The following is a 14,410-nucleotide window of genomic DNA, read 5'->3' on the forward strand; positions in this document are numbered from 1 at the left end:
GGATTAAAAAATTATATGCAGCATGCCTATATTCTGAGTCTGACTGCGGCTGTATCTGTATACGAAATGCTACGTTACAGTGTCAGTGGCTGTTTTCCTGGAAAACACTGTAATGTACTGTACCATTTCGTATGCAGATACAGCCGCAGTCACACACAGAATATAGGCATGCTGCATAGCCTTCTAATCACCAGAGTCTGCTTGTGCATCCTATTATGATAGCATGTTTAGCAACAAAAGTTGCACAGGAACTGCCGGCTCACTCACACCAGGCATCTTGTGGTGCAGGACCTACTGAGGCTAGATATATGAGGACACATCTGTATCTCATTCAGCACAAACAAATCATATTACTTTTTTCTATGTCTTTGGGCTTTTCATTCTTTTTTTTAGATATGTATATATAAAATTGGATAAAATATATATTTTTAATTTTTATATCAGCTACAGGACACCTAACTGCTGTTTCAAGAAGTTACTGTAGAACACCCCATGCTATACAAGATTCCTTAAGTCATTCCATGATCAAGCTACCTTAACCATCATTCAGAGTGCTGACAATATTACTTTAGAACACTGATTGGTCTCTGTAGTAATCTCAGTATTTCGCCTCATTATATGTACAGTACTTATACACGCTATTTGTGGATGTATCAAACAATGAAAAGATTAGAGAAGTAGACCAGTGGAGAAGTTTCCCATACCAACCAATCAGCTTATAGTACTGTACATTAAGTACATTTAAGTACATTCTATAAATGATAAACAGACGTTGATTGGATGCTTTGGGCAACTTCTCCATTGGACCACTTCCCCACGCTTTTCACTGCTGGATACATCAACCCCTAAGTCATCATAGCACTGTAAATATCAAAACAATTCCAAAATGATCAGCATTTATTTTTTTATTTTATTTGGGCATGGGATGTACAAGCCAATAAACTGAGAGCACCCTGAGAGGCGGTAAACTCCTTTAAGAAGTGTGCGAGATGACCAGGGGACTGTTCACACTCGATACTCAATTATAAAGATATGCTCAAAATGAAATGAAAGGCTGAAGAAACAGGGAACAGCTTACATGATCTGTACCTGGAGAAAAGAACTACAGAACGATGTTGTCAACTCTGAAACAAAAATGTTTAGAATGGACCATCCATTGTTACCATGGCACTAAGAAGTCTTGGCAAGTCAATAACATAACGCTAGCTTTATGTATTCCACAGTTTGGGTGATGGGTACTTTGCCTGACTGTTTGGTGAAAATGTTGTGCCACTGGTATGAATAAGGCATAAACGCACCTGACGTATAATCCTACTATACTTTTTTTTTTATTTTTGAAAAGGTATCAACCACAGTCCATCTTTCTTATAGAAGCTTAACTAAAGAGCCTAGTTACATTAAAGTTTCTTGTATGCCAGCAGAATACCTGTACACGCTGTACTTGTTCATGGCTGGTCTGCTCTCAATGCAAAGCTCACCCTGTTTACATAAGGGTGTTTACACAGGGCTGGGTGCTGCATCTCTAGTAGTTAAACTACGGCCCCCGCTTACAAGTACAGACAGAACCTTTATCAGAGCCACATAGCACAGAAAAAAGGTTTATTCAAAACCTAAGAAAGAAAAAGTACATCTTTAAAATTAACCCATCACCTACCCATGGTGAAGGCGGCCATTTTGTGAGACAATCTATATTCACGGGACTGCAACATATCAACCAGAAATTGAGGACATCTCAGGTACTTCCCCTAGCAAGTGTATAGGGAAATATTTGTTCAATCCTCACAATGACAGCATTCTCTGTGAGGGGCTAGTATGAAATACCTACAATCAATATCCCAACGGTCAAAATACGGACAACAATTGACCAACAGTCAAAATCCCAACAAGGTCAAAATACTGACATTTAAAATACAGACAAGGTCAAAATACTGACATTTAAAATGTCGACGGGTGAAAAAGTTTGGTGTGTATGTCGACATAGACAACGTATAAGTGTGCCGCTGCGCTCGCCATGCTTCGGGGCACGGTGCTTAATTGCGTTCGGCACACTATTATATTCCTCCTCCAGGTCCACTGGGATGGTAAAGTATGAAAAAATCATGAAAATCTCATGTCAACCTTTTGACCTGTCGACATATTAAATGTTGGTATTTTGACCTTGTTTGCATTTTAAATGTCGGTATTTTGACCATGGCAGGATTTTGACAGTCTGTCAATGGTTGTCGGGATTTTGATGGTAGATAAATTGACCGCATCCCCTCTGTGAAAAATGGGTGGGAAAATGGCAAGAAATGGTACCACAATGCCACACAAGTAAAAACACATACAAGTATGGTAACAGTTTCAGGCTGGTTTACATTCTTTTTACAAATGTAAAAACAAAAAAACCCATATTATAGCTAAGCCTACATCTGATTTACTATTGTATATTAATTATTTTTATTAGGCTGTTTTTCGTGTGCATGACTTTGGCACAAGGTAATTGTTTTACAACCAAGGAAGGTGTCTGCATGGCAGCTGTTCTTGGAGGATTACACCAGAAATACTTTGTATTTGCCAGTAAACCCATGCTATTTATATTCACCACAGTACACAATAGTCAATTTAATAAGCTTTGGAAGATGGACAGCTATCAGTAATATTGTAAGGGGCTGCTCAGAGTATAAAATGTAGAATTTAGGATTTACAAAGAGCAGGCTTTGGGAAACCGGTGGTTCTCCAGAGGCCATAAAACTACAAATCCCAATATGTCCTGCCAGCAGCTAGCAATGCATGCTGGGACTTGTACTTCTACAACCATAGTCATAGGTTGCATATTACTAAAGTATTACAATGGTTCTAGAGCAGAGTTTTAAAAAACTATGACCACTCTCCCATAATGTCTGTAAGAGGTCACATGCCTGGACAAGGCTTCCTTTTCTTGTGAAGGGAAGGTGGGAGCCATGATACTGACCCTGTCTCCTTTCTATGGACCTGCCATTCCCAGTATTACGCTCCCCTTCCAGGGGACTACCTGAAATGGGAGACAAGGTAGGATGTCAACATTGTGTCCATGTTGACACCTTCATTGTTGACAGTTCGACCATATCAACATAATAAATCATGAAAAAGCTTACTGCACTCTACATGGCATATCCCACTCATACTAAGCTGTGATAAATTATACGCATGCGTTTCAATGACCGTAAAACTAGACAGACATGGATTTTAACATCAAAACTATTATGCAGCTGCACACTGGAGTAAAGGAACACACTGTGCTGTATTTCAACCATGAGGTTGCGCTGGGCTTAAAACATAGGGAAAATAGATTTTAAGACCAGACTTTACAGTTCAGGCTTCTACTTTCAATTAATATTTCTTGACTGAAACGAGTAACGCATGAAACAAACAGGCAAATATCTCATCAAAGTTATGCATGAGAAAAACACAAATGTGCCATATAAGCCTTCAGGTGGCAATCTTATGTCAGAAGTTGTCAGGATGTCCATAAAACGAGCCAGAACGCATTTCCTAGCGCTTACAGAACTATTTTCTGTCTAAATTTGCTTCTGGTATAATTTCATTTGAAATCCAATAATATCATAAGTCTTCACCTGACAAGGTTATAAGACAGGTGATTGAACACTTAAACATGTCTCTTGGCTGACAACTATGTTCCAAAAAAGGTGTTAAACACTGTAAAACAAGTAGGGAAAGGATTTGTCTTCCTACACAAGTAAATGGCTAAAAAATTATGTCAGTGTTGTCTAAGGGTAAAACCCATCACATATGAAGCCCATATGCAACATGGCTGCACTCCTATATCCTTCCTCAAAATTCATAGAATCTTTAGTTGTCCTCTGGGAGATCCACCCAAGATTCGAGAGGTTGTCAGACGTTCCGAGACAGTAGGCAAGTATGATTAGATCACTATATGCAAAATCAGTACCTGCATACAAAAAATACCTGCAATATGGTTCGATCCTAAGGAGCAAATTGCTCCTTTGTTGATTTGCCCCTAACTCTGAACCAGGCCCATAGGAAGTAAGTGAAGGGTGGCTGGTTTTCCAGAAAACTCTTTCCAAATACAAAAGAAAGCTAGAAAAACCCAATAATGCACCATGGTAAAACGGACTATGGGCGGTATTCAATTCACAGAGTTAATCTACTGTGACTAATTTACCAGCCTGGGATTTTGCAATTAGCTGGAAGCCAGCACTTATCGAAGATTTTGTTTAATCTGCGACAAGAAACCCTTTTTTCCTGATCGTGGCCACAAAAAAACATAAGTCCGCGACTTTTCGGATATCCTATGTTTTTTCTCACAACAATTATACATTTTTCAGACAAAACAAAAAGGGGCTAATGGAATAGACCCCCCAAAAAAAATCAGCACCAAAAATAAATAAAAAAATCGTACAAAAACCCTGTTTTTCACAACTGGATTTTTTTTAGTCTATTTGAATACCCCCTTATATGCAGGAGCTTGTTTAGAACAGGTCTCCTACAAATCCACCGATGATATAGAACGTTCTCATCCCTGGTGTTACTTAAGACATTCTCTTTGTCCCAGGCTTATTGTAAAACATGACACAGCACATAGTATGTGGAGAGCCAGTCTCTTGTGTAAATTTGTATTTCTAGGTGTGTGTACATGCCTTGATGGAAGCCAATTCACTTGGAATATTCTGCTTCCAAATATTCTGTACACAGAGGCCGTAACAACAAAACTGCTATTACTAGGAGATGCAAAGAAACTAATATTTCATTCATTTGACACCTTCAAATATCTATCCAAACACATATGTATAGAAGATCAGCACATTTTTATTCTGACCATTTTATTCCCTTGAGTGCGGCCTGTTTAGCATTTAATCAATTTGAATAAGTTAGGCTTCCCATAAGTTTACCCTGGTACTACAGCACAGTGGGCAGTACTGCTCATCCAAGCACTGATACACTGGAGGGATAAATATATCGGTTCAGGTGTGTTCAGCAGACGCTAAAACAGGATAGGTAACATTGCTACCATACCTTTCAGAGCTGCACATCGCAGACAGACTGACAGCCTGGAATTCAAAGAGGAACAGATAACTCTATATTGTACGTATATCTCATCAATTGTCGCCTGCAGGGCAACTTCTGCATATTCTCTTTTTCCTTATTAAAGGCTCCCCCTGGGCAAGGGTGCAAGCACATTATTACATTTCTCAAGGGAAGATGAGTGATGAATTTTCTTATGATTGCAGAGATTGGGGGTGTCTCATGATTGCGAAGGTTGGGGGTATCTCATGGTTGCAGAGAATGGAGGTTTGGGGTTTCTCATGAATGTGGAAGTTCAAATAAAGACAGCATAGCCACCATACTTCATCTACCATGGTAACAGTATCTAAATTTCATAAGTGTAGCGATTTTACCAGGCTGTAAAATGTAGAATTACAGTTATAAAACCAAACCGTTACAAAGTAGAAAATAAAGCAAAATAAAAAAAAAATCACCAGTGCATGCCTCAAACTAATGAATGGGTATTTTATACTGATCGTTTTTTTTTTTGTTTGTTTTTTAAAGAAAATAAAAATATAAACAAGCGTTACAAGTCTGGCTGCTAACATGCTCCAATCACAAACCCAGTCAGTGACTTGGGACAAGTGATGAAATAGCATCATCCAATTACAAAGTTCGCTCCCTACGTATTCCAGTGCAGTCATGGAAAGGGAAGCAGAGACAATATTGCGCAACCTCAAAGCGACACATTAAACATAGGTTATTAACTCTAATAGCGTCAACAGTAATATAATAATATAATAGTCATTACATTTACCGCTTATATGATGTTAACACCAATCTGTTTCTTTCTTACCTTCTGGTTCCACAGTGGTGTCCTCCCCTCGGCTGTAAGATGGACGGGCAATCACCAAGCCGACCAAAAAGAGGCAGAGCAGCAGCATGCCGTCAGCGTACCCACCCCCTGCTTTTCCTGTGCGCCACACCGAGAACAACCCCATCCGGCTGGCTGGGAGCATGCATGAGACGCAAGCACCACTACGTGGTCCCCGGTACCATGTGGGAGGTCCTGTAAGAGATCAACAGCAATGTTACAACCTTTATCTACTGTGGTGAGATTTCAAGACAATCCCTTAAGTCTACAAGCAAATGTGAAAATGTAATCTCACACCTATAACTCAAGGGTAATCCTAGGGGCAAGAAGGGACACTTGTGGCCGTACACTTGTTGCACAAGGAATGCAGGCTGAGTGCTCAATTGGTCATGATTTCTGGTTTTCTTCAATCATGCATAAGTCCGTTCATTTAGCTTGCTTGATAAACAATTAACCAACCGGTTTCTACAGACAGAAAGCCTGAAAACATGACCTGTTGAGAAAACCTGAGAATGGAGTTGAAACCCCCTGGTAGAAGGCATATTAGTTCCATGGTGACTTCTTGGATCTTCACATAACAGAATTAATAAGTACAATGCATGATGTTCATCCATACACTATTTACAAGTAAAGACATTATACATAGTGGATTATACATATAATAATTACAAGAATTATTGGCATCTCTAATAATTTGGTGAAAAATTCATAATGGAAAACATGACAAAGACATTAATACCACCTCTACAACCGGTACTATGTATGGGCTCAATTACACCTAGCCACCATCCATGCACTTTTGCTTTAACAATAAAAGTTTCCCAATTGCTCTTCCCACCATTATGTGTTAGAATATTTGCACGCTACTTAAACCTTTAGAATGCTGCATGCTCTAATTCTCAGGCAGCGACAGCTTTCGTCCATCTTTATGGCCATTCTTGCCACAAATAACCCTAGGCCCAACTAGTAGTAACTTATGTATTCACCACAAACACTACTCTTACTAAAACATGGGGGCAGATTTATTAAGCCTGGTGAAGTGATAAAATGGAAGGTGTTAACGCACCAGCCAATCAGCTCCTAACTTCCATGTTACAGGCTGGGTTTGAAAAATGAGTTAGGAGCTGATTGGCTGATGCGTTATCACCTTCCACTTTATCGCTTCACCAGGCTTAATAAATCTGCCCCATGGGGCCTTATAGCCTTCTAGGACGTTTGGGCGGCAGATTAAATTAACCACAAGGTACCGTGATTCAGCTTGTGCTTCACAGAGGTGCGGAACATATAAGCAGAGGTTTATATACTATAAGCCACAGCAGGAGATCCCAGCTAATTCTCTTCAGTAGATAGAAAACAGTTGATTGGCAGTTATAGAATTAATAATAAAATATTCAAAATATTAACAAGAATGTGCACTTATATTTTATATTATCATCCCATTACATAATTAAAGACTAAAATTACAATAGAGTACACGTTTGTAATATACACATTGAAGGTTGTCATTCTGAACCCAGTGCAAATGAATTCTGCCGATTTGACAGGCTACAATCTTATAAACATTTGTTTAACCTCAGAGTACATGGATGGATGGATGGTTTTGTTCTTCTCTGGAGAATTTGTATATATGCATATTGTTGGCTGTTTTACCCCTATGACTGGCGCTGTAGAGCCTGTGTGGCGCCCTATTAACAATAATGAATATCTCCATTGTGCATAGGTAGTAGGTGCTCATAAGACCACCATCTTTGAACCCCAGCACAAGCTTCATTTCCTGCTGTCCCGATGCTGTTCCTCTGAATTAGATGGTCATTACGAAGTTATTCCATCCATCCTTCAGCAGATTAAAAACAATTTGGACATAACTGTATATTCCCCCCTTCTGCTCTCACAGTTGGCAGCATTCAAAAGAATTCAACCCATAACTTAAACATTAAGATACCAAACACTATAATCCAATCTCCTAAATCATTCCAAAATTCCATGAACAGTGGAGAGGTTTTAATCCAGTTTTATTAGGGTGGTAGTTCTGCAAAGCAAACAAACCACATGCAGGACAGCAACTTGCCACATCTCCGCGCTAAAAATTCCTCTGCTCCAAAATTATAAATCTACTTTCTAATACAGTGATGTGATGAGAAGCTTTCATCTCAGAAAGAAGTGTGGCCGACTTTACGAAATATAGGACTTGGGGAACAGGATTATTTTGGAGAGTGGGTAGGAGGAGAGTGGTTAAGCCACATTATCTGCCATTACTTGCAGTTCCTAAATGTAAAAGGAACATCTGCTTTAATGTCTTATGTGATGCAGGAAAGGGATGGGAGTATCCAAGGAGAGCTATAGTGTGGAGTCCAGGGACTCATAAAGAAACAGGACAGCAAGAAAGCATATATCACAGTAGGATGCTATTATAATCCTGCAGATATAATTATTGTACATACATTCTTTTCATGCAAAAAATAGCCAGTTCATACGAAAGTTCCATTAATACAGTCAACGACAATAGCTAGATCCGGCCTTACGTTGTTTACATATGGGGGAAAACTTATCTCATAAGAGACTGTAAAATATGATGGTCTTGGATTAAGTTACACCTGCTATGCTATGAAGAGAGGGGCAAGCTTTTTCCATTTCTTCAAAATCATTTTATTTTGTAACTAGATGACGAGAGACACTCCGATATAAGCTACAGAATTATAGGGCCCAATAGCACCATCAGCCTTGTTATAACGCCGGTGGGCACTGTTCTTCTATGTGTCTATAGCGATTAGATCAGTGATGAGTATCCTGCATTCCTTCGTGCATAGAAGCAAAATGGAAATTAAGAGAAAAGTGTTTGCAATATAAATATATATGTGTGCATATATTTTTACACAAGCTAAACATATACTGTAAACGATAAGGGGTTGGATCAATTAAGAGCGAGTGGGGCAAATTGCTGGCAAAAGCACTTCAGCTAGCTCCCATCTCACCCCGGACTCACACATTTTAGTAAACAGCCCTATGGGGCTTCAAACAACGTGCAATATATACCCGCAATTACATATAGCCGTGCTTACTCAAAGGCGAGCTGGCTCGCATCCTAAGTGAAATGACCCAACAGGACCCCAAGTCATTGTGGAGATATGTGCTCATATAAGAGGTCAAGCACATAGACAGGGCTTAGTATTATCATCCTTTACTCCAAAGCATTTTGGATTTAGAGTATAGGGATAAAATACCCTTTATATAACAGGAGTTTAAATTTGAAACAAAATAAGTTGCTTGTATGAGATGAATGTCACATCCAGATGTGTTTCACTGTCACGGAACACCGACAATAAGTCATGTGACACAAGTGACATCACTACTCTAAGAATATATGTTTTATTTTACCAGAATGACATCACTACTCTCAAGAGAGATTTTCAAAAACCATTCCGCATGTCTCACTGGCAGAATTCTGCATTCACTGTTCCCGGTCCTATCCAACCATAAAGAAGAAACTGACAACTGTACTTCCAGTGCTCTTCATAGAGTAGAAGATCAGCAGAATTACATTCATCACAGAATTACATTTACACAATATGGTGTGGAATGGTGAAGCAGAATTTTTGCACAAAGAGGAAGAGGGCCATAGCGACCAATCGACATCTAACCATCATTCTATAGAATGTACTAGACAAATGATACTGTAGCTAGAGGATTAGTTGATATGGGCAACTTCTCCACTTTATCTCTATCTCACTAGTCCACTCGTTGGTTCAGAACCCCTGGGACACCCACTTTAAAAACTAATTAGGCACTAAGTTTTTAATTATTTTCAATTGGCCAATAATGACTTGTCTTTTTGGGGATAAAAATTGCAAAAATGATGGAAATTGGGGTACAAGGTATGTAACAGGTATATTGGGGTGCTTTAAGAGTAGGACAAGTGGTTTTTAGGCTTGTTGTTGGTTTGTTTTTGTTTTGTTTGCTTTTTGGAGAGGGGGGGAGGGGTTTGGATTGTTTTCTAAAAGTGGCGTAAAATGACCCAAATATATACCAATACCAAATTGTTCTGTATCCTAATTTAATTTGAGCAATTATTTTGCTGAAAAACACTTGCTTTCTATCATTTGTTCACTTTTTTTGAACAGCCGTTTGACCCAATTTAAGTACCCCAAATACTTGTATTATGACAACTAATATACTATATACTGTTATCCTATATTATTTTGGCTTTTTGGGGGGTACAAGCAGATCTCTAAATTTTTACACTTTTCTCTGGTTTCCAATTGGCTAAAGTGGCAAAATGGGAGTGCACATACTGGCGAAGAGCAGTTTTCACAGAACGTTTCATACGATATGCACAAAAAGTTAATCCGCAATAAATGACTGTTTTTGCGGACAACTGAACTTCCCCCATATTACTCGGTGTGATTTATGAGGAATTCTGGATAAGTGGAAGCTTGAAGGAAGCTTTCAGGCAAACAGAGCTCATATTTCTGTGCAAGAAGTTGTTTGCAGAACCTACAGCAGTACTGCAGAGTTATTACAGCTGCATTTCCTAAAAGCCCCCATCCCCAACTAGGAATACAGAGCGTCAGTTTCTTCTAGTATAGGCACGTACTTAGAAAAAACATAGATTTCTATTTTAAAACACATTTTAGTGGGATGTTGACACTCGCTGTACTTTGTAACACGGAAAAATGCAGAACCTGTCTGAAAAACGTTAAGGAATAATATATACCCACATGCAGGGACTGGCAAGGCGTTCTCTTTTTTATAAACTAAATGCAGATGCAATTCATCAGCTCACTTTCTGATAATCTTCTACACATCTCTGTCACACACTTGTGTGCGTTTCTGTACAAATCATTTTCCAGGAATGTGGATGATAAAGTCTGTTTGCACCTGGCTTTCAGATCTGATAACCAGCAAATGTGTAAGGGCAACACTGAGGGGGACATTTACTAAGCAGTGATAAGAGCAGAGAAGTGAGCCAGTGGAGAAGTTGCCCCACCAACCAATCAGCAGCTCTGAATAAATTTATAGTATGCAAATTATAGATGTTACTTCAGTGCTTATTGGTTGCCATGGCCAACTTCTCCACTGGCTCTCTTCTCCACTCTTATCACTGCTTAGTAAATGTCCCCCTCAGTACTAGATGGGCACACACAAACTGTCCAGGTGCGTATGGGGCATATACCTAGATCTTATCCACTGACTTTAGGTAGGGGTCAAAACTGAAGTTCCAGACTAGCTACAGTACGCTAGGTAAATATACAGTATAACATATGACAGATCTAGAAACTCCTGTAAGATATATCCTTATATTTGGAACCTAGTGATGTCACCGGTGTTCCACCAAGATATCGGGATCACTTCATACAAACAATTTGTTTTGTTCCAAATTGGAATTTCTGTATTATGAGAAATACTGTATAGCCGCTTACTGTGGAATGCAGATATTAGAAGTCACCAAGGCGTTCCAAGATCTATAGCGCTGTAATTGCTTCCATATGACATGTACTGTATATGACTAATTCATTTTTGCTAACACGAAGAAGAATACATTCAACAATGTATTCTGTTAGGGATCATTCATCTGTATCAATTTGTAGCAAATTAGTTACTGTTAATAAAAATCAGGCTGATAGGTATTGCTACTGCTCTATTCACAGTAACTATAAATCCCATTGGATAGCGAAGTATTATGGTAAATGATATGCCACTGGCGTGAATATAAATGGTGATGATGAAATACAGAACACTGAAGGGGAGAGAAGGGCGGATATGGTATGGGAAAGTATAGATGTGTCCTCATACACCCAGTGTCTTTACGTAATGCCTGGCATGAATGAAACACTCCGACACAGGTAGTGCAACGAAAACTCAACAATTACTGTGTCTTAGTCTAAAGCTGCAGACGGTGTACTTGAGAAGCTAGACTGCGACTTTTGTCGCAAAAGAATTATTTAAACACATTGCAGCTTCCGCATAGCAGAACGTGGTGGGATGAACAGCAGCGGAACCTTGGATTGGGACCCTTTTTTACACAGGTTGCAACTTCGTCGCTCACAGATCTACAAGTACCACAAGCCCTAGTAGTTAGTGTATGTTAGTGTATGCAGTTTTTAGTGGTGTGGAAATCTATGCAACTTCTGAAAAAAAATAATGCTTACCGCGGCTAAGTCACAAGGACCCTGGTGCACCGAGAGCCACGGCATAGAAGGTCACATCTGTACATGCAAAGTCTAATGATAATTTGCAGGGGAGAGCGACTATCTATTCAAATATAAAACAGGCTTCATCCTTTTGTGTTCTACAAACAAGACTGGCAGTGGTTTCTGCTACAGAGGCTATAGAAAGTCTCCCTGATCACAGAAAACCGCTACTTATATTTTAGGGCTGCAAGCTCTAGGTGTACCTCTACAATCAACCAACAATGCAAACAATGTTCCCAAAATCCTAAGGTTTGTTAATTAAAGAGCTGGAGGGGGCAGGGCGCTACACAGTACATACAGTACTCTAACGCAGCCCACTACTGTTACTCTACAGAACACTAAAATAAGCTTTTCCCTATAAAAGACCAACACTTGCTCCAATATTCCCTTTATACAATCTCCTGCTGAAACCTGCTGCCTCTATAAAAAACATATTTACAGCTTGTGCCAGTTACGCAGACTTGAAAAAAAAGATTTTGATACTAAGGATTTGATATTTCGCTTGACGTTGTGAGAAAGTGGGGCGGACCCCTGTGCTAAAAAATAAATCCCTAAAAAAACAACAACACACAGGTAATGCAGACAATTAATGACACTTTTGTTGTGTTTATTTACTTTTGAGTGGGGGGATTCAATTAGCTGCAGTAATATACCGTGGGCTAGTTGATCCCCCGGGACTATTCCGAAGGAAACCCGCAGGCTACAGTTAACAGGGATTTTTCTGAGCAGACCCAAAAAGAAATCCCTGATAAATTGCCGGTTTTCAGGCGCAGCAAACCTGTTAACACATAGTTCCGGGAATTTATCACAGATTCTATGTGTTAACGCCCGAAAGCAGTCAATTGACCGGGCGAGAAAATAGGGCTTCAATTACATCCCGAGACTACAACCTTTTTTCACACCCATTAAATTAACGGTTCTAATTGAATTCCCCCCTAAATAATGGCTTGCATTAAAAAATAATATTTAAAAAACTGTCCACTTTCTACTATGAGAACTCAATTTGAGCAGTCCAAGGTTTTACAGATTTGTCCCTGGAGGCCTTTGTTAAATCAGAAGAATGCCGTCTTCCCACACACACTCCCAGTACTGATTTCAGGTGTGGGTGGCAAATGGCATTGAGTTCTATATTTACTTTTGAAAATTACTACAATGAGTGGACTTTTAAACACTTGCACCTGAGCTTGGCTCTTTCACAGATAAGGTCAGGGGTATTCAACTCCAGTTTTCAGGTACCCCCAACTGGTCATGTTTTCAGTATTTACAGTATGTCAGTGGAAAGAGGTGGGGTAATTACTGACCAAGCAAAATAGATTAACTCACCTGTGCATGAATAAACACATCCTGGAAACATGTTGAGAGACCGGAGTTAAAAATTCCCAAACTTATACCCCTTGCACATCTCCAATGCCGGATCCCACCCGGGAATTGGAATTGGGTCCTTCCCAGGTGGGATCCGACATTGGAGACTATCTTCTGGCTTCCCGACCCAGAAAATTGCCTGGTTGGCTGCAATAGCGGCGGGGGGCGGAGGCGGCACTGGGAGCGGAGCTCTTCTCTGCACCGCCTCTCCCTATGCTGTGAATGGATACCGGGTCGCATCGACCCGGCAACCCAATCACACAGCGCTGACCCAGTATTCAACCCGGGAATAAACCTTCTTATTACCTTGGTTGAGCTACCGGGTCAGGCGATCCGGGACTTCTGACATGGCCCTTTCACACCGCACACTGACCTGTGTCAACCCGGCAATATGAAAGGGGTATAAGTAATAAGAAAAAATCTCCTTAGCATTATCAAAACGTTTGATGGTGCTGTGAACATGGCACACAACACATGCTCAATGTGGAATTTGTCATTTATTAAAGGGACTCCCTGTTTAGTCATTTGGAATTGCTCCATTACCTGCAAACGTTGCAATTTAGGTCGTTTCCCATCTGGGGAGCTTGTTGAGAACAACATGTGTCATAGGACTTGTGAGCCAATTTAAGACACTAGATGAATGGTACAGTAGGAAAACTACTCCAGGATTTCCATCTGTACTACTTATGAATAACATATGTTCCAGCGGTGTATATTGGGGACTCTTCGTTCTTTTGAAAAACTGCACTTTTCGCCCATTTTTAGGTTAAATTTACATTCAACCCATTCAATGCCCATGCATTTTTTTTTGAGTGGTCGAAAAATCTGCATGGGCGATTGACAGTTTTTGGGTCCGTTTTCGCCCATGTCAATTCGACGAATTAGAAACATAAAAAGGAATGGGCGAAAATGGATTAAAAAAACGGGCGAAAATGCCCGCTACCGAATACACAGACGTCAAATTACTGCCAATTTTCCAACTGTCGGAAAATTCAACACT

At 39.8% G+C, this 14,410-nt stretch overlaps 1 protein-coding gene across 8 annotated transcripts in view; it reads right to left on the minus strand.

Moving 5' to 3' along the window:
- FGFR2 (fibroblast growth factor receptor 2) overlaps positions 1 to 14,410 on the minus strand; it is a 179,944-nt gene that overhangs the window by 71,990 nt on the left and 93,544 nt on the right. For all 8 annotated transcript variants that reach the window (XM_063961839.1, XM_063961838.1, XM_063961845.1 and 5 more), the window contains one exon: positions 5,843 to 6,055. In XM_063961839.1, the coding sequence (XP_063817909.1) occupies positions 5,843 to 6,005 (163 nt within the window). In that variant the 5' untranslated portion in view covers positions 6,006 to 6,055. The remainder of the gene's footprint in view (positions 1 to 5,842; positions 6,056 to 14,410) is intronic.

Source organism: Pseudophryne corroboree, chromosome 3, assembly GCF_028390025.1.
Source record: "Pseudophryne corroboree isolate aPseCor3 chromosome 3, aPseCor3.hap2, whole genome shotgun sequence".
In the NCBI taxonomy this organism is placed as follows: domain Eukaryota; kingdom Metazoa; phylum Chordata; class Amphibia; order Anura; family Myobatrachidae; genus Pseudophryne; species Pseudophryne corroboree.